Source organism: Culicoides brevitarsis, chromosome 3 (genome assembly GCF_036172545.1).
Source record: "Culicoides brevitarsis isolate CSIRO-B50_1 chromosome 3, AGI_CSIRO_Cbre_v1, whole genome shotgun sequence".
Classification (NCBI taxonomy): Eukaryota; Metazoa; Arthropoda; class Insecta; order Diptera; family Ceratopogonidae; genus Culicoides; species Culicoides brevitarsis.
This window is the reverse complement of record NC_087087.1, coordinates 21,699,714-21,726,235: the sequence shown is the minus strand read 5'-3', so window position 1 is coordinate 21,726,235 and position 26,522 is coordinate 21,699,714. Positions and strand designations below refer to the sequence as shown.

At 30.2% G+C, this 26,522-nt stretch overlaps 3 protein-coding genes across 8 annotated transcripts; 1 reads left to right on the top strand and 2 right to left on the bottom strand.

Annotated features, from left to right (window-relative positions):
- Positions 1-4,579: 4,579 nt before the first annotated feature.
- LOC134835338 (trypsin-1-like) lies at positions 4,580-5,154 on the bottom strand. Its single transcript, XM_063850213.1, has 2 exons — positions 5,013-5,154; positions 4,580-4,944 (listed from the first exon to the last, which is right to left on the bottom strand). Exons 1-2 carry the CDS (start codon positions 5,152-5,154, stop codon positions 4,580-4,582), a joined length of 507 nt encoding a protein of 168 aa, XP_063706283.1.
- A 5,652-nt stretch (positions 5,155-10,806) lies between these two features.
- On the top strand, positions 10,807-26,225 carry LOC134836005 (tyrosine-protein phosphatase 10D-like). Of its 6 annotated transcripts, XR_010162238.1 has the most exons (16): positions 10,807-12,035; positions 16,684-16,930; positions 18,354-18,460; positions 18,526-18,691; positions 19,242-19,286; positions 19,361-20,452; positions 20,517-20,948; positions 21,265-22,680; positions 22,735-22,969; positions 23,032-23,218; positions 23,282-23,539; positions 23,604-23,862; positions 24,438-24,563; positions 24,835-25,437; positions 25,781-25,808; positions 25,872-26,225. XR_010162238.1 is itself a non-coding variant. In XM_063851106.1 (15 exons), exons 1-15 carry the CDS (start codon positions 11,931-11,933, stop codon positions 25,876-25,878), a joined length of 4,710 nt encoding a protein of 1,569 aa, XP_063707176.1. In that variant the 5' UTR covers positions 10,807-11,930; the 3' UTR covers positions 25,879-26,225. The 6 variants fall into 6 exon arrangements, 2 of the variants coding, with proteins under 2 accessions (XP_063707176.1, XP_063707178.1); XR_010162237.1 differs by having other exon boundaries at positions 25,781-26,225; XM_063851106.1 differs by lacking the exon at positions 24,835-25,437.
- On the bottom strand, positions 16,940-18,189 carry LOC134836006 (uncharacterized). The gene is made up of 2 exons (XM_063851109.1): positions 17,931-18,189; positions 16,940-17,861 (listed from the first exon to the last, which is right to left on the bottom strand). Exons 1-2 carry the CDS (start codon positions 18,006-18,008, stop codon positions 17,076-17,078), a joined length of 864 nt encoding a protein of 287 aa, XP_063707179.1. The 5' UTR covers positions 18,009-18,189; the 3' UTR covers positions 16,940-17,075.
- Positions 26,226-26,522: the final 297 nt, after the last annotated feature.

Here is a 26,522-nt window from a genome sequence, read left to right as displayed (position 1 = left end):
TGAAAACGAATTTCTTTTAAAAAAAACTATTGAGAGTTCCGTTCTGTTAACTTTTTGCCAATAACTTTGTGTTTCATTGATATATTTAGCCTGTATCAATGCCTTGCAAGTGTTTTAAACATGCGATGCTGGTCACATAATGTGATTTTTTAAAATATTTTATGGCGGAGCTGGATAGTAAACTAATGTATTTGTATTGAAAATATGTTTTTTTTACTTGCAGAAAATATGCTAAGAGAAACATACAATAGTTTTCAACTTTATATGATATTTATATAACATTTATCTATTCTACAGATAAACCTTCAGTTGCGTCACAATAAGGAACGTGGTTGAAGTGCGAATGAATAATGTTTGTGTAAGTAGTGACATCCATAATTCATAGAAAATAACATAATAAAATAAAATGGTGTTTTGAATTGATAAAAAACAAAAAATAAATACATTTTAATTTGTTCTATTTTTGAATTTATCTAAACTGCAAACTTTTGAATTAGAAAATATGTATATCGAGGCAAGAGTAAAACTTATCCAATTTTTTTTCTATTTTGTTAAATAAAATACTTGAAACACCTGAAACATATATTTTTGTGTTGACTGTGCAAAATGGAGAATCTGTTCGTGCTTACACATAGTCAACTATTTGCGTATCTTAGAGTAATCTTATGTTGTCTCTGCTTCAGTGAATTTAACCAAAGCAAGGTTTTTCATACTACAGAGGAATTACGTGAGCACGACGATGTTAAAAGATGTACGAAACATAGTCATACCTAGAAGAATAAGACGACGACGACGAATAAGTAATAAGTGGTTTAAGGTCATTGGCATTTTCTTAAGTATGGTGTAGTTCTTTTTCTCTAGCATTATATGAAATGCTTTAACTGTGACGGTGTGACAAACTTAATATTTTATGGTAGAAGATGAGTGTTTTCATTTTATTTAAATAATATAAAAGAGAAAAGTATTTGCAAACTACACATTTGAATCTTTACCGGAAATAAATTCATTAACTATCAAAAGAGATGATCGAAGCAGGTAAAAATATATAATTCAAATTCTGTTTCCTGTAATACATGATAGTAATACTAATAGTTTTTGATAGAAAAAAACATTAAGGTAGGTTTCATAAAAGCATACAAACAGGAACACTTAAAAAATGAAATATAATATGGGTAACGAAAATAGAATTTGAATCGATTTTCTCATAAATGGCTAAAAACAAGTTTGTACAAATAAGCAAAATTACAGAAAGTAAAATTCATTCTAATTTTTTTTATATTGTGCTCTTAATGCTGTTGTAGGATCTCACGAAATTTTAGTTCTACTACTAAATACATAAACTTAAAAATTAAACAAAAAAAAATAATATTTTTAAATAAGAAGATCAGCATATTTCGATTCTCTCATTCCTTCAAGAAAATAAAATAAACCTCTCGGAAAAAAAAGCACGACGACACACGACAACTGATTTTATAACGGTAAAGTGTTGGTGTCTTTGAGAATTCTACAATACATACACGATGAGCCAAGTAAAATGTTTAAAATACTTTACTTATTTCTTTCGGACTTCGATTGGTTTTCGTTTTCGTGTTCCTTACAATACCATACACAAAGAATTAAACATAAAGTTTGTTTTTAAGAGGTTTATACTGCAAATAACTGGGAATATTCAAAATGTTATCAAATATGTATGCTATAAAATTTTCAGGTGAAGTTTTATGACATTTAAACAAATTTCAGCTTTTGATACTTTAATGTTAAATTTGTACGTTTTTGCAGATAGTGGACTATTGTGTGCATATTTTGTAAAAGTTTTATTCTGCTTCCGTTACAAACTTCAAATTATATAACCTTTTACCACTTAATACATTAGAATTACCGTAACTTTACAAATGAAAGGAATAACAGCAGTCAAAAACCCCATCAAACATATGTTAAAAATATTATAAAAACTCTTACTTTGCACAAATAAACATAATTTAAATAATAATATTAAACAAGTGGTTTTTTAAAAAGAAGGAAAAAAGCAACAAAAATAATATTCCACATAACTGGAAGAAAAGCAATAAAAAGAATACAAATAAAAAACAATTCTTTTATGCTTAATTTAAATTATAACTGAACCCCATTTGAATCCATGAGAACAACTAATATATAGTTGTTTTCAAGTATCCAGTAGGTACTGAACTCATCTACAGTAAGTAATGCATCATTAGTTCTTACCTTTTTAAATACTTAAAAACATGCTTTTTATTTTACTTAAATAAAATGTTTTATAAAAAAGTATTTCTATTTTCTCATCTGTTAATTTATCCAATATTTAAAATCTATCAATTTTCCTTTGATATTGTTAAATACGTCATTTATTTGACAGATCTTTAATTAAAAACGAAAAGTCGTGCTCACCTACATATACACTGTTTTCAAACTCTTGACCAGACTAAATAACACAAGTTCCATCAATTATTACATGTATATTTTACACATCGCATGATATTTGGTGTATTTGTCGTATTGATGTAACGGTAAATATATGTACCTGATATTTATTGTTTTGAAGTGCTGTAACTGAGTTCTTTTTCGGATTTTTCTTTCGTTCTATATTATTGTAATTAATTTCATTTTTAATTTCATTTCAAATAAAGGACTCGAAAAAAACATAAAAGGAAGTGTTCTGTTTATCTCTTTATGTAAAACAAATTAAAAATCTGAACAGTTATATTTAATACACTGATCTAGTTTAAGTAAAGTTAAAACTACCTACACTTTTGTAGAATTTCTATAATTAACTTCCTGATCATCGCTATCATTAGCACAAAGTAAGAAGTTTACTGACAAAGAGTATGGGTATGTATTTGAAATGCAAACTGGTAGAGTGATAATAAAATTAATTTTTCTCGTTCTGTATTTAATAAAATATCAGATGATAAAGAAATGTCTTTGAATATCGCAAACTAACATAATTGCATGTTTCACACTTTATGGCAATGAGCTCAGTACCACAACATAAGAGTTTGATGCAAAATCATTAAATGAATCAAGTTCCTTCTTTGATCAAAGCATATAACTGTATATATTTAGTATGCGCAATAGAATATTTTAAATGCAAAAAATAATGATTATAATAATTAGAACACATGTGCAGCGTATCCAGAAAAGCTTTATGCACAGCACACGTGTTCTTTGTAGCGTAAGCTATAGACAGGCAAGAATATTATCGGCACACTGAATAAGAAAATTACTAAACATAATTTTTTTGCAACAACTTGCCTGAACTGATACAATTTTTATTTGCTTATATTCCGCTTGGATGCATCATCATTATATTGTTAGGTATTATAAGATAAGGCAATATTATCCATACACATCGTAAATAACCACAAGGAGGATCTATTCGCGTGCTATCAGTCAAGTAAAAATATATTGTAATAGCACATAATCTAGAAGCAATTTATTTTAATGCATGAGTTTATTAGTTGCTTGTGATGATGAAAGAATAAAAAAGCGAACAGTTATGTTCTGGTTTGTAATGAGAAAAAAAAGTGTACTGTACTTCCTATCATTTCCTGAATCATTAAACACATCAAAGACTTCAACAAGTTGCTCAATGCAACTTGGTAGTACAACAATTCTAAAATTTATTTGTTTCTCCGGTAGAAAACACCATTACACCACCAAAAACTTACTTCATCATTTCACCTTCCTGTTTCCGGCACACCTTGTACTTTCATACTGCTGAACGAAAAAAAATACATTTCATTAAAATAGGTATGCATTATTTACACACTAAAGGAACAGATATATTACTTCAAAAAGACAGCAATCAAAAAAATTAAAAATGTTACTCTCATATTGCCAAAATAATTAATTCGATTCAACACTAAGCTAACACTAACATAAATGCAAAGTCTACGACCGCTTTATGTTTTTTAAGCTGTTTTTGTTTTTATGTGAGAACTTGTTGCTTTAACCATTTAGTTTTTTACTTTATATTTGATGTTAGGTGAAGAATGTTCAGAAAATTTAATGAAATAATTAATTTAAAAAATATTTGGCAAAGGTTTTACTGCAGAGAAACTTATATCAGGCATATATGAAACCATAGAAACATTAAAAAAGAAATATATCGAGTAATCGCGGTGCCCTCTTCGATTTTAAGCTCTCTTCAACCTCATCCTAACTTGCATATTTAGATAACTACGTCTAGAAGGTGACGAAACTAAAACAAAATGTCTCAGTTATATTTACGTAACACTTTAGTTTTAAAAGTAAAAAAAGAAACCAAATCACCTGAATACAAAATAATAATAAAAACAAACATATATCGTCTATTAGGGAATAGGTAAGTGCCACGTGCCAGACTTATATATGGATCTAAATTTTTGCAAATAATCACCAGCCAGGTTAATTTACACATGTTACCTAAACGTATTCGAGAATTTGCAAATCAAAAATGGAAAATAATGCCAGAGCTCATGATTCATGTAAGATTTTAAAAATTTGAAAGAGGCGTTTCAATAGAATGTAGATTCGTTATTCATTACATCAGGCATACCATAATAATTTTCATATTTTGTAGCTAAGCTGCATCTGCATCTTGACATGTATCAGCATTTTTAATTACACTGTGTATCCATTCCAAAGAAGTGGAGACTTTGGTATAGATTGCTGGCAAATCTTTTCCGCAGCCAATACCGAACGAAGTCACACCGATTTGCTCATACCGATTAGCTCCCGTTTGTAAAAATAACGGACCACCAGAATCACCTTGGCAAGCATCCTTGCTAGGAGCAAACGCACAAAGCATTGAATCAGGGCTATAAAGACTGCCTACTGTAGTGTCAACTTTACATTCATCTTCAGTAATAACCTTAATCCGGGCTTCTTGTAAAAGCTGTGAACTTTTGCCTCCCTCAATAGTTAGACCCCAGCCTGCGATAATAGCTACAAATAACAGTAAAATCCTGATTTTTTTAAAACATTTTGATACCGATTAATTAAAAAATTAGAACCTTTTGAGCCCGAATAATCTTTTGGTGAAGTTGGTAGACAAACAGGCAATACATTTTCATTAAATTTGATTGGAGTGGAAGTTCTATATATGGCCATGTCTTGCTTGTCATAGCTATCTAAAGCTTCCCAATCGGGATGCATTATTACCTTATCGATCTTGTAAATCATATTGTCTTCGATTTTTAATGCATCGTGCATCCCTACAACTGCGAATCGATTTGGACTCAAAGGATTACCTGTGTAACTTTATTTTAAAAAGTGTCACAAAAGAGATTTTGTTGTTGAAAATTATATCATACATACTCATGAAAGGGGCAGTGGCCAGCTGTTAAAATATGTCGCTAGAAAATATATCATTTAATGAGCTACAGAAGATAACTTTGGTTTTGAAGCTTACATTTGAAATTATACTTCCACCACAAAAAACATCTTTTCTATCTGTAATCAAAGCAACTAGCCAAGGGTATTCGTGTGGACTTGTAGAAGACCCTCCGACTATCCTAGATTGGAATGGTTGATTAGAACGTCCACAGGCTAAAAAAAATGTTTGTATTTTCAAATATTACCAAAGTTTTGAAAACACTTACTGCACGACTTTAATACTTCTGCTGAAGAATTCTGCAAAAAGATAAGTTAAATTTACAGTGGAATAAAAAAGTTTAAGAAAAAATAGATTGTACCAGCAAAAATAATAGGACCAAAAAATAAATAAACATCTTTTCCTTTAAAGTAAAATCAAGCAACTAGATTTATTTTAGATGTGAGACTTCTGCTATGCATAAATTCAATTTATTTTATGGGATAATGTAATTAATGCGCTTCATTAAATTTGATTTGTGTGAAGAATTTTATGGACTGTTAGGTATAGAAATTTTTGCTCGTTGAAGTTTTATCAATTAAACTTGTACCTAATATTGGTTTTCTAAAAAATACGAAATGTGTCAATAAGAACTTTTGTATTGAACATTTTCAGGAAAACGAGTCAGTCATCGTTGATGCATAATAGTCTTATCGTACCTTCTTCTTGAATTGCTAGCAAAACCTAACGGTATACTTTTCTCTGACGACAACAAGAATAACAACTATATAAGAAAAGAACGAAGAAAGCACAAAGAACAAGTTAGGATGAAAGCATTTGTGTGTATAATATAAAACACTCACCTTTCTCATTTCTTCACGTATATGAAAGATTCTTAATATATATTTATGAAAATAATCGTTTTAAACCTGAAAACCATATAAATGCAAAAAAAATGTATAAACTTAAGTATACAAAGATGGAAACTATAAAGAATTTCAGATGAGAGAAAAGAAAAGAAGCAGTAGGAAAAGATAAAAACAACAGCAAAAATTTCCCATAAATAGTTACCCACCATTCCACTTTTTATTCTAAGCAGCGAACGTTCAAAGATACCTATATTCATGTTTGATGACTTTGTATGGAAGAAAAATCCTCAGTTAAAAACTAATGTTAGCAATAATGATAATTATATAATGAAAATAACTTATTGCATTTTTACAGCTAAATCAGACGCAGAAAGATTATAAAAAGGCAAGTATAAAATTAATTAATTTTTAAAAAATTAAGTAACATTTGATTTTCTTATGCATTCTAATAATTGAAAACTTAAAAAAAAAATCAAATGCTATCTAGGGTAGGGTATGGTTTACTAGACCTAGTCTAGTATGGCTCGCACCGCGGTCTCTAATGAGTCCTATCGTACTTGTCAATATAAAACAGATGCAAAATTAAGACTCACAAATTTTTAGTATTTTAAAATCAATTTTTCTGATATCATTATTTTAAAATTTAGTCAAAATAAAAAACACCCTTTTTAAATTTTTGTACCTGTTAACACATGTAAAATTTACAATAGCAGTATATGCAAAATATCAAAAGTCTAATTATCATCGCCAAAAGCTCTTTTGATTTATAATACACGTGTTTGTTCATAAAAATTATGTAAGTACTCGTAAAACAAGGTGGCAAACAGGAAGTTTCAATTGGAAATTATGGAAAAATTGGAAAGATAGAGAATACAAGGAAAGATGGTTTTTAATTTATAAATCAAGTGACGTCCTACCAGAGAATTTAAATAGTCAGTACACACAAACACATGTAAGAGCCACAAAAATTGAATTAAGTAAAATAATAAATTAAATCGAGTTTGATTGGAGCATTGAAATTTCACCTGAACCAAATGTTATTATATAAAAAAAAGCATTGAACATCTTTCTTTCTTTTTATAAAAAAAAACAATACTAAAATGTGCAAAATATCTTTATTTCTCCATCAGGCAGCTGATGTCAGTCAAGATAAAAAATTTGGCAAGAAACAATTGCTCTCGAAATAAACAATTATTTGCAATTGCAGGAAAGTAAATGTAAGTACGATAGAAAGGGACGATGACCTGTCCGGATTGAATTTATCATGTTTTTTTTATGTAATTGCAGGAAAGAAGTTTTTATCGTATTGTATCGAATTGATTATGATTAACATGTGTTTTCAGGACCAAATTGCAAAATTTTCACTGAAATTTTAAATTTGTTTTATAATTTATTTTTTTACAATTACCAGAATTATTTGTAACCTGCTTCATTTTGGCGAAATTTATTATAAGTTAAAAAAAATAATGAGTGAGTAAAAAATTAACGGTAAATAAAATGATAAAATACCAAAATATGCATACTTTTACTCTTTAAGCAATACAAATATATATATTCCAGATAGAATTATTTGAGAAAAAAATTCTTATGACATGAGTGAAAGACTGAAATACTGCTTACACCATTAACAATACAATGCTGTATTTGCATTAATTTTAACAAAAATAAAAAAAAAAAACATTAACACACGATTTTTTTTATTTTGAACATTTAATCGGATATTGTGAAAGAATAAAAACAATTTCCTATTATTCGTAAGAGTTTATGTCGAGCGTTAAAAATAAAATATGCCATATATGGACCAAACAACACATAATTAAATTATATGTCAGTAAGAGCAATTCGACCAACAGTTCTTATTGTGAGTAAGCTCAGAAATCTTTTTCTAAAACAAGTTTTTCAAGATATACATATAGCGAAGCTTTGGCAAAATGTACAACGAATCAATTACTTATCTATTATATTTCCACTTCCACTATACTTTGCTCTCTCGTCGTTATTCGATAGATTCTACTGTTTCTATTTAAACGAGTTTATATACAAAAAGCAAAAAAAATGTTGCTGATGTAACTTTCAAGTCCAAGACCAGCAGTATCGTTGTATTTTTTTTTTGTTGAGGCAACTAGAGTGCATTGACTTTTCTCGACTTTGCTTTGTATCTACATAATAACACAGACATATTGGCACATACAGGAACAATCTATTGATGTTTGTTAAGTACTATTATCTCATCATTCATAGAAACAAGTTTTTTAGTAAAAAATATATTACACTTTCTGTACGTATTGGCATCTATTGAAAAAGAATGCATAAATAGAAATAAACTATTTTTTGTGCTATGTAGCTGCGTAAAAAAAGAACAGCAAGAAGAGCTAATAATAATAATTTCTTTTCTCTGCAATGTGTAATATTGTGATTAAAGCTTATTGTTTTTCAGAAATATTTCTCGAACTAAACTTCTTAAAAAACAACTTCTTAAACTTTCGTTGGTATTAATTCACTTTATGATCAAACATCATTGAATTTCTTTGACGAAATCATTATTCTAAAAAAGAAGAAGAAAAAAAAAACAACACAAATAAAGTTTGAAAATTCTAATGACGTAAAAAATATCATGGAAAAATGAAGCCAAATGTAAGACAGTCGGCCAATTTCCTCCAAAACTTTCGGTCTCTAGCTATGATGGAAATTCTTGATCATCAAAAAACCTGAAACACTCACACAATTGGAAAGAGCTTGTTGTACACAAATATATATGTATATTTTCATTTATATATAATAGATGTAGGTCATCATTCTACGTGTTGATATTCTTCTTGAATACTAATAAATTTTGAATATGAACAAAAAGAACTTACAGTGGATTGAATGATATATATATATAAACAAAGTTATATTTTAAGCAGAAATTCTTCGTCAAAATTTATATATCGTACACCACCTGGACGAGCTTCATTTTTTATTTCAAAGGTAATTTTTTTATTACCGGACTTATTGTTTTGTCAACTATCAGTCAATTTTTCGTGCATTGTTAGTCAGTTTGATTAAGATTAAAGTTCTTGTTCTTATTCGGAATAATATAAACATAAGCAAAACCACTAAATAAATCATTTTTTGGTTTTCATAAAATCCCTCTTTTTTGAAAGCACATTTTCATTATTATATATATTTTGATGATATTGCTTTATTTTATGTTGCTATCCAATATGTTTAAGACATAATTTTTAAATATTTTAATAAATACTTTCTTGATTAAGATTGTTACCGTAAGAATTATTTTATTATTATATTTGATATTGTGAGATATGTGAAATTTTAAGTATGAAACATAAAAAAGTGTATTGAAACGGCTCTTACTGATGTTTAAAAAAAACCGAAAAAGAAAGCCGATAATACTCCAATTCGTTTTTATTAATCGTTTATTTAATTTTCTCATATTTTATTTTTATTTTCGTGATATTCTTTAATAAAATCACACAAGAATAAACTTTAACCAGGCTAAACAAAATCGATAATATTACTGTGATTCATGATTCATTTTTTTTTTAATTATTCCTTTTTATTAAATTTTTTAAATTTTACAACTGTATGTAGATACACTTAGCACTTGATGAAAAAAAAATTATAAATAAAAGATATACTTTTCTTATACTTACGTGAGTTCAAATTTCATATAAATTGCATAAAGCGGTATGAATCATGAATTGAAATAAACAGTTGGAGTTTCAGGGGCAATGTCAAGGGTAAGGTTGGAGTATACGTTCGATTATTATTGTCACGTAATTCTTCTTATTTACATTCACACAAGTATTTATAATGCTTTCGGAAAAATGTAAGTTACATAACATTAAAGTAAGTTTTTTCTTTGCAAAAATATAGTATTATGAATAATACTTAGCACAGTTGACACTGGATTATACAGTGGAAAATTCGTTTTATAAGTAAATAAAATATATGAGGTGACATGATCCCAATTACTTTTCATCTTTCCATGGTATAATTCTTTCCATGATGTGCCGACGCTGCTGATGCTCCATCTGATGATGATTCTTTAGTTATCTCCACCTTAGCTCTCAAATTTTAGAGCTTTTTGTGGATTGGATCTTTGGCACTTAGGCGCCAAATGGACTGTTGAAGAATTCTAAGACCCTTTTAGGTAATACTCCAAGGTGTAGAGATGGCCCTGTCTTCAAAAATGCTTTTTTGAACCGATTGCACACCCGATTCTAACCGATTGCACTCCCGATATTGTGCTAACCGATTGGCCCGATTCCAACCGATTGTAACCGATATCTGGGACGAATGAATGTGATAAACCACCAGATGGCGCTACAGGCACGATCACCATATCCTGTTTGGCGCCCCCAAATCGGAAATGCGGCAGACATTGAAATTAATTTGAGTTGTATGAAAGTGATAAACCGCCAGGTGGCGTTACAGGCACGAGTATCATATCCTGTCTGGCGCCACCAAATCGGAAATGCGGGAGACATTGAAATTAATTTGAGTCGTATGAAAGTGATAAACCGCCAGATGGCGCTACATTCACGAGCACCATATCCTGTTTGGCGCCACCACAGCAGAAATGCGTGTGGTATGGGAAATAATCAGTCTTGCGCGAATAGTTGAAGAGGACGGAGTGAGTTTTCGATCCGCTTCGAATTGTGACCCCCCGCCCCCGCTTCTCGAATGTTGTGAAAGTGACTAACTCTCTCTGGACTTTTTGTTGTATTTGGGAGATTGATTCGGGACGATTTTGTACCAAGTTGTCGTACTCACTTTCAAAAAAAACTACATTTTCATTTCGTGGATTAAATATTTCTACTCTGCAGCTTTGTTGTGAACACTCTACATATGTACGTGACCATTTTCGTATAGAAAATTTGAATGAAAAAAGCAAATGGTAGCTTTCATTGTATTTCTCAAAGTGATATGGATATCAATGTTTGTGAATCAATGAAAAAATAGCGAATTTGCCAACGTCTTCATTTAACTAACTATATTGTTGAAATTAAATAATAAAAAAGAAAATCAATACAACGCAGTAGTTTTTTTCGGTACTTGTCCATTTTGTAACTAAATACATATCATTGGAGCAGTTTTTTTTAAAGGATAAACGAAGAATTCGCCAAACCTAATGTTCATATCTAATTTTTAAGTAAATAAATTTGTATACAAGTGAAATTTTAAATATATGCAATGCACATACATTGAGAAACATAAACACATATACATATGCATATGTTACTAAAAAATATGAATGAAAACAACAACAACAAAAATACACAGGTACATGTGTGTTTGAGAGAAAATATTTATGTTTAGACACGAAGCCATCATTCGTTTTGCAAAGATATGTACGGGAAAGAAATCTATTTTGAAATGATAAACGAGTGAATATCACATTTGTAAAGTGTTTGCTAAAAAATAAAATTATACAAAAAATCAGTGTTGAACATACCTCTATTTATACGAAATAACGCACAAATATTTATAAAATCATTATTATTCCAAGCCGAAAAATGTAATTAAAAAAGTTTCTAAAACACATAAAAAAGCATTGTTTACTTTCCAAATTATAAAATGGAGACAATCCATTCAAAAACTTGTCTAAAATGTAGTAAATTCTGTAAAAACACAAGAGTCGACCGTGGACTACCATTCCAAATATACATGTTATTTCATTAAAAGGAGCACGTACCATCTAGTGTATTTTAAAACTAAAATTTAACACAACCGATTTTGATAAAATGCATCAATCAAAGTCATTATCATACAACTTATTTTCGGAATATCCAACAAGACCGTTAAGCTTAGTTTTGTTATTATTTTTAAGGATAACAGCATTTATTAAGGTAAGTTGAAATTATCTATTAAATACCTAGTTATTCTCGCACAAACTTTTCTCAAATTTTTAATAAATGTTTGTTAGTTTCTTTCTGAGCACTCTATAAATTGAATAAAAATTCTTTATTGTATAGTACATATGCAATATTTGATGGGTAAATCGTAACAGCATTTTTTAACAAACTGATAGAAAACGATTTAAAGTTTGTAACAGTTTTAACAATTTTTAGAGAAAGATCTTATCTTATCTCTAAAAAATAGTTTTGGAAAAAGAAAAAATCGCACAATTGATTGGTTTTTAGATTTTTCTAACTTTTTAATTCAAATTTACTTTTTATGCAATAACAACACAAACACATTTACAAAAAAATAATTTGGAGAAGTTTTGAAATTTGGCTTGTCAGCAATTTGTATGCATTTACCTTTTTTGTAAATTTTTGCAAATATGTGATCTGGAGTATTGAAGTATAACTCACATTTTTTTTAAATTTGAAAATCTCTCAATATATAAAAAAAAAACAGATCTTTACGCATATTTTCTCATTCTTAACACAATTTTGACAAAAACTGCAGCTATGCGATTTATCCTTTTTTAACAATTCATTTAAAGACGTGATACTCTAGGTACCTACTACAAAAGCTTCTACAATTAATGCAATATATTATTTTTGGGTGTAAACAGATTTTGTTTTATTAAAAAAGAAAAACTGCTATAGATATCGATTGCAAAATTATTCTGAGCTTCCTATTTATTTCAAAACAATAAATATTAATTACCTAGTTACTTTACTAATATTACTTTATTATTTTGCATATAACAAAAAAAAAACTCTTGCACAATACGTATGTAGTTATCTCTAAAGATCTTCATTCATTTTGTTTTAAATGTGAGAAAAGTAACACGCTAAAATTACATTTTCTATTATAAATGGGCAATACGATCGCAAGCAAAACCTCTGTTTGAATCCGTGTAAGAAACTTTCTTTGAAATTGTGCTTTTGAATAGAAACTATTTATTCGAAATGATAATAAATTGATAGATGATTTGCAAAATATGCATTTTAGTTTACTTCAATTAACAAACAAAACATTTTTATATATTTTGATACTCAAAACACTTAATTTAATATCCGCTTAGGCACATTTATCTGATAAACACTTGTTGACGAATTCAGTCTTTCATGCACATGATGATATCATCTTTTGCATATTCTTGTTAATTTGACGATTTTTTGACCATTCAAATACCTCACACTAATAATGGATGAATAGTTAAATAAAAAAAAACATACTCAAAAGTGATTGGATATTTTTAAATATTTATATTAAAATATTTTATTAACTTTTTTCAATAAAACTTTCATTGTACGTTATTTAATTCAATTGATTGATGATTGACAAAAAATTCGTAAACAGAACTCACCAAAATGCGGTTAAGCTGTTTGGCAATCTCCTTTTTACTTTGTTTGACATTCCATAATCATAATCTAATATAATTTAAAGTCATTTTCATTGTTTAGTGGAAAATAGAAAAAAACGCAGACTCCTTCAATTCAAATATTCTTTCAAAAAGTCAATGTACGTAAAAGTGGACTCACCTTTGGTATAAGCGTTTACGTAAGCATATAGACACAAAACGAATGTTTTCTACTGTTTTAAATGCACTCTTGTTGACACAAGTATGAAACACTTTTTTTAGCATACTTGTCACTCGTAATTATGTTTAATTCGTCAGAAGTATATTATTTTTTTTTTCATATTCTATGTCGATGAAAGTTTGCGATGTTTTCGCTCAAATCTTTTATTTTAGTATTGTGTTTAAGAAATATTTTGAAGAGCAAGGATTGCTTTTCCCATTTTTTGTAGCTTAGTATATATTCACCATACCCTTTTTTACATATTTTGTGACATGAAAATGTAGGTATTCATTGGCCATACATTGTTCTTCATTCTGTGTGATTATTTGCAGCGCACCTTTAAATTTTTCTGTTCATCAACATTCAGTAGGTAGTAGCGATATTGTATTTTATTGGCAAAACGATGACAAAAAATGCATAGTTAACCTAATTCATTCAAAAATAATGGATATGAAAACTAAAGCGTATGACAAAACAATAAATTTACCCATTGCATCCTTTTATTTGAGAAAGAACTTCAACTGAAATCAAAAAATTATAATCAAATGAACTATATACATGATCTAATGCTGTTTTCTTTTACATCAATAATTTAAAATAATTTCTGTACTTTGACATTCTCAAAACAAAATATCACTGTAAAATATACCAATTTTAATTGTTATTCACGCGTGAATGAAACGAACACTATGAAATAATAGTAATCAATTTTAACTGACTATTTTATTGTAGTATTGAATTGCTTTTTTTTGCACAATTCATATTGCTAAACATCATTCGTACATTATTTCATAGACATTTATAAATCAAGAGTGTATAATTATGATTTTGTAGTGGTTGTTGTAAAACATGAGCAATGCAGAATTGTTTGTTATGTCATTTAAGTGTAAACCACCGATTTACATAACTTCAAGTTAAAAAATATCTAGGTATAACTCTTTAAGTATTTTTTAGTTTAAAAGTAGCATTTGATTATATTTTAGAATAGTTCCTAATGTTACAAAAAAAAACTAGTCACAAACACATTCAAAAAAGTATAATATGAGGTTTGCGTGTTGTTTTACCATTGTTGTAATTTGTTGATATAATATATGCAATGTAGAGACGAAGTAGTCAATTATATGCACACCTATTTATACAATGACAACGCTTCTTTGTATGTCGTGTGTGATAAATCAGAGTGAGTCTTTAGTGAGGTTATTTGTAGGAACAGTTACATATTTATAATAATTAATCAAAAGAATACTGCTATGTGTATTTGACTCACCCAAATATGGGCTTCATATTAAACAAGGAGATATCACTGTTAAACTCACGAGGATAAAATCAGAACAAATGATTTATCCTTAAGGCAGTGTAAAAATCTTTATCTTTATTACATTTTATCTAAAAAAATATAAGTGGTCGTTTTGATAACGCATTTTAAATAAAAAGTTCCATGAAAATGTTACATAAATCATAATGCTAGAAATCCTGTCTGAGTACGAATAAACGAAACTAACATGAAAAATTGTTTTTGCAGCATCAAAAAATATATTTTTCATGTTTCACATCGATATTTAGAATTTTAAAAATTTTAAAGGGGTTTTCAGGCTCCAAAAATACGATTTAAATAAATACGTGTTTATTGGCTCACCAACATCAATGCCATAACCAGGAGGATACCGCATTTTTTCCGAAATACGGTAAAAATAATAGGTATAACTTAAATAAAATTGTGCAATCGGAACCAAATATGTTTCAAACTTACAGCATATTCCAATTTATGTCTGTATCTTTTCTTTTTAAAGAGTAGGGTAATTTTTGTTTCATATTGGGAATATTTATTAGTATATCTGAAAAAAACTTAAATATAAAGAGGGTGAGGGTGTGTTATTTATCTGTACACTTGATTAAATTTTTCAAGGCAACAAAGAAAAACATGGAATCATAATCTAGAAATTTAGTCCCTCCTCTGGGAACCAAACAATGAGAAATTGCATTTTTCGAAAAAAAAAATGTGTTTGAGTTTTTTGACATTGAAATGCTGCCTAATGTTGGAATTTTTTTCAAAAATATTTAAAAGAAATTGTATTCTTTTATAATCTAATTCGATTTGGTTATTCTTACTCAAAGTTTTGATACATAGGTATGTTTTTATTTTTTTTACAAATATGTATATGTAATAAACACTGAAATACACTTATTGTACTTTTTTGTCATTGTTTTTCGAAAAAAATAGATTTTTGCTCAGTCAACGTTTATAATAGCTAAAATGTTATTTTTAGAAAATAGTTAAATTATTATACTAAATTAAAGAGTATATGGTCTAGAAAATTTAAAAACTTGTCATTTAATATGAAAAAGCTATAGAAATATATTTTTATAATAATTTATATATTCCTCATCATCATAGGAAGATAAGTTTTATAGACCTTTATCGCATCATTGATTAAAATAAAATTATTTTGACCAAACATTGAATAACGATAAATATAAAATATCCATATTTATGCATATTTGTTGTAACACTTTCTTTATTAAATGACAAGCTCATGAATGAACAGGATGTATAAAATTTTGTTATTAAAATGAATGAGCCTGTTGACATAAAGAAAGTGTTTTTTATTGGTGTGTACATTTTGATAGTAATGGAATGCTATCACGCAATTTATTGCTTTGACTTTTCCCTTTTTTTAAAACAAGATACTCGCTTCGCGCGCAATTTTCCAGGAAAATTAACAAAACCAAACTTTTAAGATTGCTGTGTGAGTTTTGTAGATTACTACCTGTTTAATATATTCATACGTATTTGTAAAAATGTGAATATATATTTTATATTTCATCAAGGTTAAATCTAACAGTTAAATGCAATACACCTAAAAATTTTAGTTATTTCACTTTCATGTGTTGGGTTGTGCTGCAAATATACAGTGACGGACATGAAGGTCATTTTTTGTTTAACAATATAACCGATTGTTATTAGAATGTAATTTTGAATTAAATTCAATACAAAACATGTATTTTCTTTTCATTTCAGACAACTCACAGTGCTGACTTTGTAATTGAAATACGAAATAATTCGGGACATGACACATCTCAGTATAGATTCGATTACTATCCGCCATATGGCGATCCACCGCCAAACACAACTATAATTCCAAGAGACCTAGGAAATGAAATCAAATTTTCAAATGGACTTCCAGGAACACGATACAATTTTAGACTTCATCCTTTGAGCGATTCCTACAGAGACTACTTAAGTTGGGAGGTTTCACTGGTTACTCGTAAGTATTTAAAACAAAGTGTTCTAAGTTATTCGTTTAATACATCTATTTAATTGATTGTTAAGACAAAAGTAGGTAATTTTAATTTGGGGAAAAATATAGTGATCATATTAAAATATGAGATTCTTAATTAATACATGTACGATTATTCATTTTGATGGCTTGAGTTAGCCTCCGGGGCGTTCACTGTCGTTGTGGTCTTCAGTGTATCCTTTGTTTGTTCAGGATTTTTGAGAGAGACCGTCGACTTTTTCTTACCTTTTGACCCTTTAGGTTTCTTCTGGGAATCTGTTTGTGCCATCTTAAAAGATCCTTTTAAGCCGCTTCCCGTTACATTGATGAATTCGCCTGATTTGATACGAGATTTAATTGCAGTTTTGATAGCTTTCTCATTGAAATAATCAAAATTCTTGGCTAAATAATTTTTGAGCTTGTTACAAGTGACACCTCGACGAGAATCATCGAGGTTTTCCATTGCTTCCTTCAACATAAGTTTCAACGGCGACTGTGCAAGTTTTTGTTTCTTCGTTTTTGGTAATTTAATTTTGATTACTCTCTTCGATTTCTTAACTTCTGACGCAACATCGTTCTCATTTTCCTCGATATTTACAACATGTTCCACAATTTTAGGGTCGCCTTCAATCTTGAGATCATGTACAACGTTTGCTGAAATATTTTCGGAAGTTACTTGGCGATCACGGGTCATTGGTACAGCATCAGAATTTGACGAAGAAGCAATAGAATAAGATTCCATTGGTACAGAATCACTGACTGAATACTTTGGTTTCTTAAAAGTTTCGTTTTCGTTAGTTTCGTGTAATATTTTGCGTTTTATTCCCTTACTCTCGAGAACATTAGCGAGGGCTGGACTGTTTTCAGATTCGCCGCGATTCTTATCGTCAAATTTATCATTTACTTGATCAGTCTTTAGCTAAAAATTACATGAGTTCATAAACAAATTAATTACCATGCAAACAAAATAAAGTACAATTATTGGTACCTCAAAGTTGGAGTAGACAGCGTTGGTTTCATATTGTTCTGGGAGAATTCTGTTTTTGATAATTACATTAAATTTCATTTTGTAAATGATAAATTCTTGAAGTCAGCGGAAAATTGGTCAATGTAGGCTATCGATTTTGGTATTTTAATCTACTTTTATGAACTAAAATACGACTCAATCGCGAAATTATTGAAAAGTTTCAATAGCTCGTGCCAATGCGGTATCGATATTAATGCGTGTGGTTCTTCGCTGTGATTGGTCAACGTTTGAAGAACACAAGACTTTTGTTCAATCACGGAGCTGCCTTTGCGACTAACGGTTTTTGCAGTGATAAGATATTTTTGTCGATTAATGTGGTTTTTGTACAGTTTCTATTATTCAGTATTTAAATATTTAACAAATAAAATAACAATTGTTTTTCAGCACCTGATCCTCCTTCGAATCTCTCGGTTTCTGTTAGAAGTGGAAAAACAGCGTTAATTACGTGGAGTCCACCAACACAGGGAAACTATACATCATTTCGATTGCGAGTGAGTTTGGAACTTTTTTAAATGCTTTCTTTATTAAATCTACGTAAAACCATATTCATAAACAGGTAATTGATTTAATAAACAACAGCAACAGAACTATACCAGTCGAAGATGGGATTATGCAATATCCATTGAGAGAACTAACTCCAGGAGCAACATATCAAGTTCAAGCATTTACTGTTTTTGACAATAAAGAGTCTTTGGCCTACACGAGTAGAAACTTCACAACAAGTAAGTTTTATTCTAATTTCCGATGGTGATCAATGGTGAATGGTGATGGTGAATCGAAATGTACTTATATTTACTAACTCCATATTAAAATCATAATAATATTCATACATCTGTTTCATTCAAATCAAGTTTTAAAATACTACACTGATTCACATCCACAAAAAAAAGTAATAAATAAAATAACCTGTACACATTTACATTAAAATACCTGTTTTCGCTTTTTTGTTGTCTACATCATACATATTCCGGTTTTGCTAGTGGTTTATGCAAGTCTGCTTGCATTTTAATTAGGATTATTCATAAAAAATCGAAAAGCAAATATGTACCTCTCAATAAAAAAAATCTTACATTTACTCAATTTTCTTGATTTAAGGATGAAACTGATGAAAAAAAAACAATTTTCATTAATTTTTAAAATCTGTTTAGGTGTTGGAAATACATAGCTACTAACTTCACTTTTTTCTTTTTTGCTTTTTAACCATGATAACTAACTATCAAACACATGGTGCTTGGGTAAAATAACTATTTGCGCACTAACCACCCTCTGTAGAAAAGTACCGACACAAAGACCTTCTGGATATAAAAATCCTAAGAGGTAAAAATAATGTTTTTAACGCATTGTTTAGCACTATACTCCGATGGAATTAATTTGAATTTTTTTATTTTCAGAGCCAAATACACCTGGAAAGTTTATTGTTTGGTTTAGAAACGAAACGACGTTACTTGTGCTTTGGCAACCGCCTTATCCAGCTGGGTTTTACACGCACTACAAAGTCTCGATTGAGCCTCCAGATGCTTTGGAGAGTATTTTATATGTGGAAAAAGAAGGTGAACCTCCAGGACCTGCCCAAGCAGCTTTCAAAGGTCTTGTTCCTGGACGTCCGTACAATATTTCCGTCCAAACCATGTCGGAAGATGAGATATCGCTTCCGACGACAGCGCAGTATCGAACGGTACCCTTGCGTCCACTCAATGTTACGTTTGACACGAATTCCATCACGGAAACGTCTTTCAAAGTAATGTGGGAAGCACCGAAAGGACAAAGTGAATTTGATAAGTATCAAGTGTCAATATCGCAATCTCGAAGACAGCAAACTGTTTTACGAGACCAAGGAACCACATTGGAGTTTCGAGACAACTTGGAACCTGGAAAGACATATTCCATCATAGTCAAAACGGTTTCCGGTAAAGTTACCTCATGGCCGGCTACTGGAGACGTGACTCTAAAACCACTTCCAGTTCAACATTTACGTTCAATTACAAATGAAAAAACTGGAATTGTTACGGTTATGTGGACACCAAGTAATGGTAGCATTCAAGAGGAATATCGGATCAACTATCATGAAGTGGAGACTTTTAATGGCGATGCAAGCTCTATGACAACAAACGCAACGAGATACACGCTAGAATCATTACTACCTGGAAGAAATTATTCCATCACAGTGCAGGCAATCTCTAAACGCATAGAGTCCAATGAAAGTACAATTTATGTTGTTACTCGTCCTTCATCACCAATCATAGAAGATTTAAAGTCATTAGAGCGCGGCTTAAATATATCGTGGAAAAGTGATGTCAACTCCAGACAAGATGAATTTGAGGTTGTATGTATACGAAATAATACAAGAGAGATACAAATTGAGAAAACAACAGAATCCCGACATGAATTTAAAAATCTATATCCTGGAGGTTTTTATGAAATTAAAGTTTTTGCATTGAGTCACGGCACAAAAAGCGAACCTCATTCACATTTTCAAGCAGTTTGTAAGTCTTTTTATAAATTTATTTTTTGACAATATGATTAAATTTAAATTTCTAACAATTGCAGACCCAAATCCTCCTTCTAACCTTCGTTTAGAAAAAATGTCAGCTAATTCAGTGCTGTTGTCGTGGGAAGCACCAATCAACTCAGACTTTACAGAGTATTCAATTAAGTATCGTACCGATAGTGAAAATCAATGGATACGTCTTCAACCTGTGGCCTACACCGAAGCTGATGTCACTGACATGACTCGTGGTGAAAAATATACTATTCAAGTAAACTCCGTCAGTCATGGTGTTGAAAGTCCACATCCATTATATGTAAATCAAACGATCTCACCAAATCCTGTAGAGAAAATAACACCGATTATTGACTCAAATAATATCACGTTGGAATGGCCCCGACCCGAGGGAAGGATCGAAAAATACTTGTTAATGTGGTGGCCATCTGATCAACCTGAGCAAATTCGTATGAAAAATGTATCTGAAAGTAGAGTTGGTAAGTTTTTTAAAGCTCGCTTCAAATTTATTAAACAAACAAAAAAAAACAAATATAAAAAGTAAATTTCAATATTTTATATCAATTATTTTTAATTTCAATTTTTTTTTCATCGTCAAATTAGCAAAATTGAAAACAAAAGAAATGATCAAATTGTTTTGTAATTTTCAATTTTATATAAAAAAAAGTATTTCAAAACTTTTTTTTTTTGACCTTATTCCGAATTTTTCAATTATTTTTGTTTGCATTTAAAACTTCGAAAAAAATTAGGAGCATCAAATAAAATAAAATAAAAACATATCTATTACTTTTACAGAACCGCCTGAATTTGAAGTAGCAAGCGAAGAATATGAACGGACTATTGTTCGAATTTTAATTGACGATCTTTTGTCTGGAGTTGAGTACAGTTTCAAGATTCAAACAGTATCTTACGATCTAATAAGTGATACAACAGTTCTGAATGAGCGAACTCGTCCCCTAATTCAATCATCCCTGACAATCGTAAATACGCCACATGAACGTGAATCTCTTACTTTTATTTACACACCAACTCCACAAGGCTCATCTAAATTTGATCTGTATCGTTTTTCCCTGGGAGATTTGTCCATTCCTGACAAGGAAAAACTGGCAAACGATAATGACAAAAAAGTCACATTCAGCAATTTGGTTCCTGGTAAATTATATAACATTTCTATGTGGACTGTCAGTGGTGGAGTTGTCAGCACACCTATCACGTTACATGAAAGAATGTATCCTGATCCAATCACTCAGCTGAATGCGACTGTGGTAACGGATGTAGAAATCACATTAAAGTGGGATATTCCTAAGGGCGAGTATACAGCATTTGAAGTGCAATATCTTAAAAGCGATGAGCATCTTATAAAAAACGTAACATCTAACAACCAAATTGTAATATCCGATCTAAAGCCGCATCGTAACTACACATTTACAGTAGTTGTACGATCGGGAACAGAGTCCAGTGTTCTTAGAGATAGTATTCCTGTGTCTGCAATCTTTCAAACGCAAGAGTCCGTGCCTGGCAGAGTAGAAACGTTTCAACCAACAGATGTTCAACCTAGTCAGATAACATTCGAGTGGTCTCTACCCTCCAGTGAGGCAAACGGCATTATACAAGAATACATTATAACATATCATCAAGAAGGTCGATCCGAAACATATACCAAGGAGTTCTCGTCTACACAATATGAAGGTGTTTTAACTAATCTTTTGCCGGGAAAATCTTATGTTTTTAAAATACAAGCAAAAACAGCCATTGGTCCCGGACCTGAGACAATTCACAAAGAGAAAATGCCAATATTACCTCCACCACAGCCCGACACTCATATTGTGCCAATCGAGGTTTACCGAAGCTCAACCGCTATTCAAATTCGCTTCCGTAAAAACTACTTCTCCGAAAAGAATGGTCCGGTTATCAATTATACGATTATTGTGGCGGAAGACACAAGTAAAAATGCAACAGGATTAGAAATGCCAAGTTGGAGAGATGTACAGTCATACAGTGTTTGGCCACCGTATCAAGTAACAGAACCATACAATCCATTTTTGAATGGATCTGTCGAGAACTTTACAATCGGAGTAGAAACAGATTGTCCACAACACAGAATATACTGCAATGGCCCTTTGAAACCTGGAACGGTTTACCGAGTAAAAGTTCGAGCGTTTACAGACAAATTCAAGTTTACAGATACAGCATATAGCGTAATACAAACTGGTAATTTTTTTATTATTTTAGTTTTGAAAATTACTTAATGTTTTCATTTTTCAGAGCAAGACAATACATCTCTCATTGTGGCAATAACAATTCCTTTAATGCTTATTCTTATTTTGATTATGGCGATTCTTTTCCTTCGACGTCGTCGACACAATGGAAGAAAAACAACGGAGTCTCGCATCAATGATAACATGTCGTTACCGGACACTACTATTGAAACGTCTCGTCCAGTGTTGATGAAAAATTTCGCAGAGCATTATCGTCTCATGTCCGCTGATTCCGACTTCAGGTAAATCTCTCATCAACATATACATTTTTTGTGAAAATTAAGCAATTCTAATTTTATTTTAGATTTAGCGAAGAGTTTGAGGAACTTAAACAGGTGGGGCGTGATCAACCTTGTACTTTTGCAGATCTTCCTTGTAATCGACCGAAAAATCGTTTTACGAATATTTTGCCATTCGATCACTCTCGTTTTAAGTTACAGCCAGTAGATGATGATGAAGGATCAGACTATATTAATGCAAACTATGTGCCGGTAAGACTTTTTCTTTATTCTCCTTATATGTATATCCAATAATTCAGAATAAATATCTTTTAGGGACACAATTCTCCACGTGAATTTATCGTAACACAAGGACCGTTACATTCTACAAGAGATGACTTTTGGCGAATGTGCTGGGAGTCTAATTCGCGTGCAATAGTGATGTTGACACGTTGCTTTGAAAAAGGTCGTGAGAAATGTGACCACTACTGGCCACACGACACCACACCCGTTTACTATGGGGACATAAAAGTGACATTGTTAAATGACAGTCATTACCCCGATTGGATCATAACGGAATTCATGATGCAACGTGTATGTATTTTTAAGATTTTAATTTTTCAGTTGTTCTAATAATGTAAGAATGGATAATTTACAGGGTGATGTGCAAAGAATTATTCGACATTTCCACTTTACAACATGGCCAGATTTTGGTGTGCCAAATCCACCACAAACATTAGCTCGTTTCGTACGGGCATTCCGAGAACGTGTTGGTCCAGATCAACGACCAATTGTTGTACACTGCAGTGCAGGTGTTGGACGTTCTGGAACTTTCATCACTTTAGACAGAATTCTACAACAAATCCAAGTTGCTGACTATGTTGATATATTTGGGATTGTTTGTGCCATGCGAAAAGGTATAAAGGGTTTAGGCCGGTCCAATTTTTTTTCTATGCTTTTGTCCCCTGCCCCATTTCAAAAGCCGAAAATCCAATGGGGCAAAATAAAAAAAAAGTTAAAAATTTCATCAAAATTTTCCATTTTTTTGTCATTTTCCTTGCTTTTTCAAGGAATTTTAAAAAAAAAATTAAATATTGTTAATTTTTAAAATTTTTTGTATTGAAAATCGAAATTTTACATGAATTTTCTTCTTTAAAAATATTTCCTAAAAATTATTTTTCAAAAATTTTTGACGGTTATTTTTATGAAATTTTTTTGTTAAAATTTTTAACTTGAAATACTTTCAGATCAATTTTAAATCATCAAAGCTCAATGTAAAAACTACTAAAATATTCATAAAGGGCCCAAATTTGTTAAAATTTTGTCATTTTGTATGAAATAGTATTTCAAAACTTTTTTTTTTATTTTGCCCCCCCCCCCCCCCATTTTGAAAAAAATGTTTTGGGACAAAAACATCGATAAAAATTTGGAACGGCCTTATTACATCAAAAAAAAAATAAAATAATTGAATTAAATATTTTTTTATTTTCAGAGCGTGTCTGGATGGTTCAAACAGAACAGCAATATATTTGTATACATCAATGCTTAATGGCTGTGTTAGAGGGCAAGGAAAATATGAGTCCTGCCAGAGAAATACATGAAAACCAAGGATATGAAGGTAAATTTTTTTTCGTTGTTGCTTTTGATTTATTTGCAAAATATCAACACCATAATGCTCTTTTAAATCTTAATAATATCCAAAGAGATAAAAAATGCAATTATTATATCCCAGCTAGTGTGGTATTGGAAAACAATTAAATTTTGTCCCTTTCTTTTGTTTCAACTTAACACGATTTATTTATACACTTTGGTGTTGGTAATTAACCCTTTTTATCTAACATATGGGCACTCTTTTCCTTTCATTTATATTGGTCGTATGACTCGCATAGATCAAACAAATGTCACCATAGAAAACGACGAGACTCAACCATTAACAGAAGCAATAGAAACTATGAATCATGGCTCTATCGAACAACCACAATCACAAGATTGGAAAGCAGAAAGATGACATTTAGAATGTGGCGATGATGGTCAAGTGTCACCAAATAATGAAGTTTTTGATTGTAACCAAACCATCATCAGCCCCACTCACAACAATTATTGTGAAAATATTTCTGGAAATAACGTTAATACGAGTGATATTATTGACGATGATTCGAACAGTACAAGCGGCGTTGATAATGGGCCAAAAGATATGTATGAGGAGGAAGATATTGAACAAAATGGGCATTGTGATATTATCTGTGCAGAATTAACAAATGATGATGATGATGATGATGAAGAAGCTGATCATGAATTGAAAGAAAACGAAGCATTGCTGTCAAATAACATCCGAAACAGTATTCTTGAAAAAGGTCATAACGAAATAAAGAGCAGTGACCAAACACATGAAGCGGGCGTAGATGAAGATAACAACACAATAATGAATTCTGATATTGATCATAGTATGGCTAATGGTAGCAATCATTCAGAAAAGCTTACTAATGAAATGGGTAATTGTAATATACATTTTTCACCTCTTTATTTGCTTAAACTTTGAGCGGATATTTTATTTTCAATTATATAAATTTCTTTGATCCATCTGCTTTCTTGATCACGATTTTGTTGTGTTATTAACAAAAAAAAATATATATATTATATATATATACAGACTTATATATCTAATTGGAATCGTATTAACCGCAGATAAATATTAAATAACAATTGCACTTTTTGTATATAAACTTAGTTATTTTTTATTTTAACATAGTAAAATTTGAACATTCTTATTTTTATTGTATTTCTTTATATATAAATAAGTGAATACTGAAAATGCAATTTCTTTTTTTTTATTAGATGATGAAGGAATAGCCGAGTCTGGAATGTAAGAAGGGTTAAACCCTAATTACCTTAGTCAAACATATATGATAAACTAAACATATTTCAGGATTTAAATGTAAGGAACTGCACAAAGTTAATAATAGTGAAAAAACGCAACAAATAGCAAAATGTATTGGATCAATCAACTTAATCTATCTTACTTATTCAGCGGCAGTTTAAATAACGTTTACAAATTACTTAGTTCAGCTCGTCAAAATGTTTTAAAACACAATAAAAAAAAATGTAGCGAAATGTAGAACGTGCCAAATTTATGTGTACCTAAATCTTAATCAACATTCGATTAAAGAGTTTTTACAACAATTTTTAAGAAATAACAAAAAACCACCTTGAATTTTATGAAAATGACTATCACAATATTTAAAAAAATGCCTTTTTTAAATAAAATAAATTGTGTAAATCAGACAAGGACCATCAAATTATATAAATATAAACTATATGTACATGTATTATTCGAACTGAATTATTAAGAACTAAATTTTAATGTTTTTAAAAAAAAAAATCTAACTAAATTATTAAAAACTACACAATAGGTATTTACTCTTTGAAATACATGACATTTTGGAGCAGTTCTAAAATTTAATATAACCTTCGAGCAAATATCGAGCAAAATATTTTTAGTCGAAATTTGTACTATACCTACAAATAAAAAATTAAGCATAATCAATGTTATCCTTCCTTAAAATCAAAAACGTATATT

Excerpts from the sequence above, each read along its gene's own strand:
- LOC134835338 (XM_063850213.1), bottom strand. The coding sequence starts at position 5,154 with ATGCATCCCGATTGGGAAGCTTTAGATAGCTATGACAAGCAAGACATG. Across the intron at positions 4,945-5,012 it reads AGATTATTCGGGCTCAAAAG|CTATTATCGCAGGCTGGGGT; the intron begins GTTCTAATTTTT and ends TGTTATTTGTAG.
- LOC134836005 (XM_063851106.1), top strand. The coding sequence starts at position 11,931 with ATGCATCAATCAAAGTCATTATCATACAACTTATTTTCGGAATATCCA. Across the intron at positions 19,287-19,360 it reads GGATATAAAAATCCTAAGAG|AGCCAAATACACCTGGAAAG; the intron begins GTAAAAATAATG and ends TTTTATTTTCAG. Across the intron at positions 23,219-23,281 it reads TTAATGCAAACTATGTGCCG|GGACACAATTCTCCACGTGA; the intron begins GTAAGACTTTTT and ends AATATCTTTTAG.
- LOC134836006 (XM_063851109.1), bottom strand. The coding sequence starts at position 18,008 with ATGAAATTTAATGTAATTATCAAAAACAGAATTCTCCCAGAACAATAT. Across the intron at positions 17,862-17,930 it reads CTGTCTACTCCAACTTTGAG|CTAAAGACTGATCAAGTAAA; the intron begins GTACCAATAATT and ends TGTAATTTTTAG.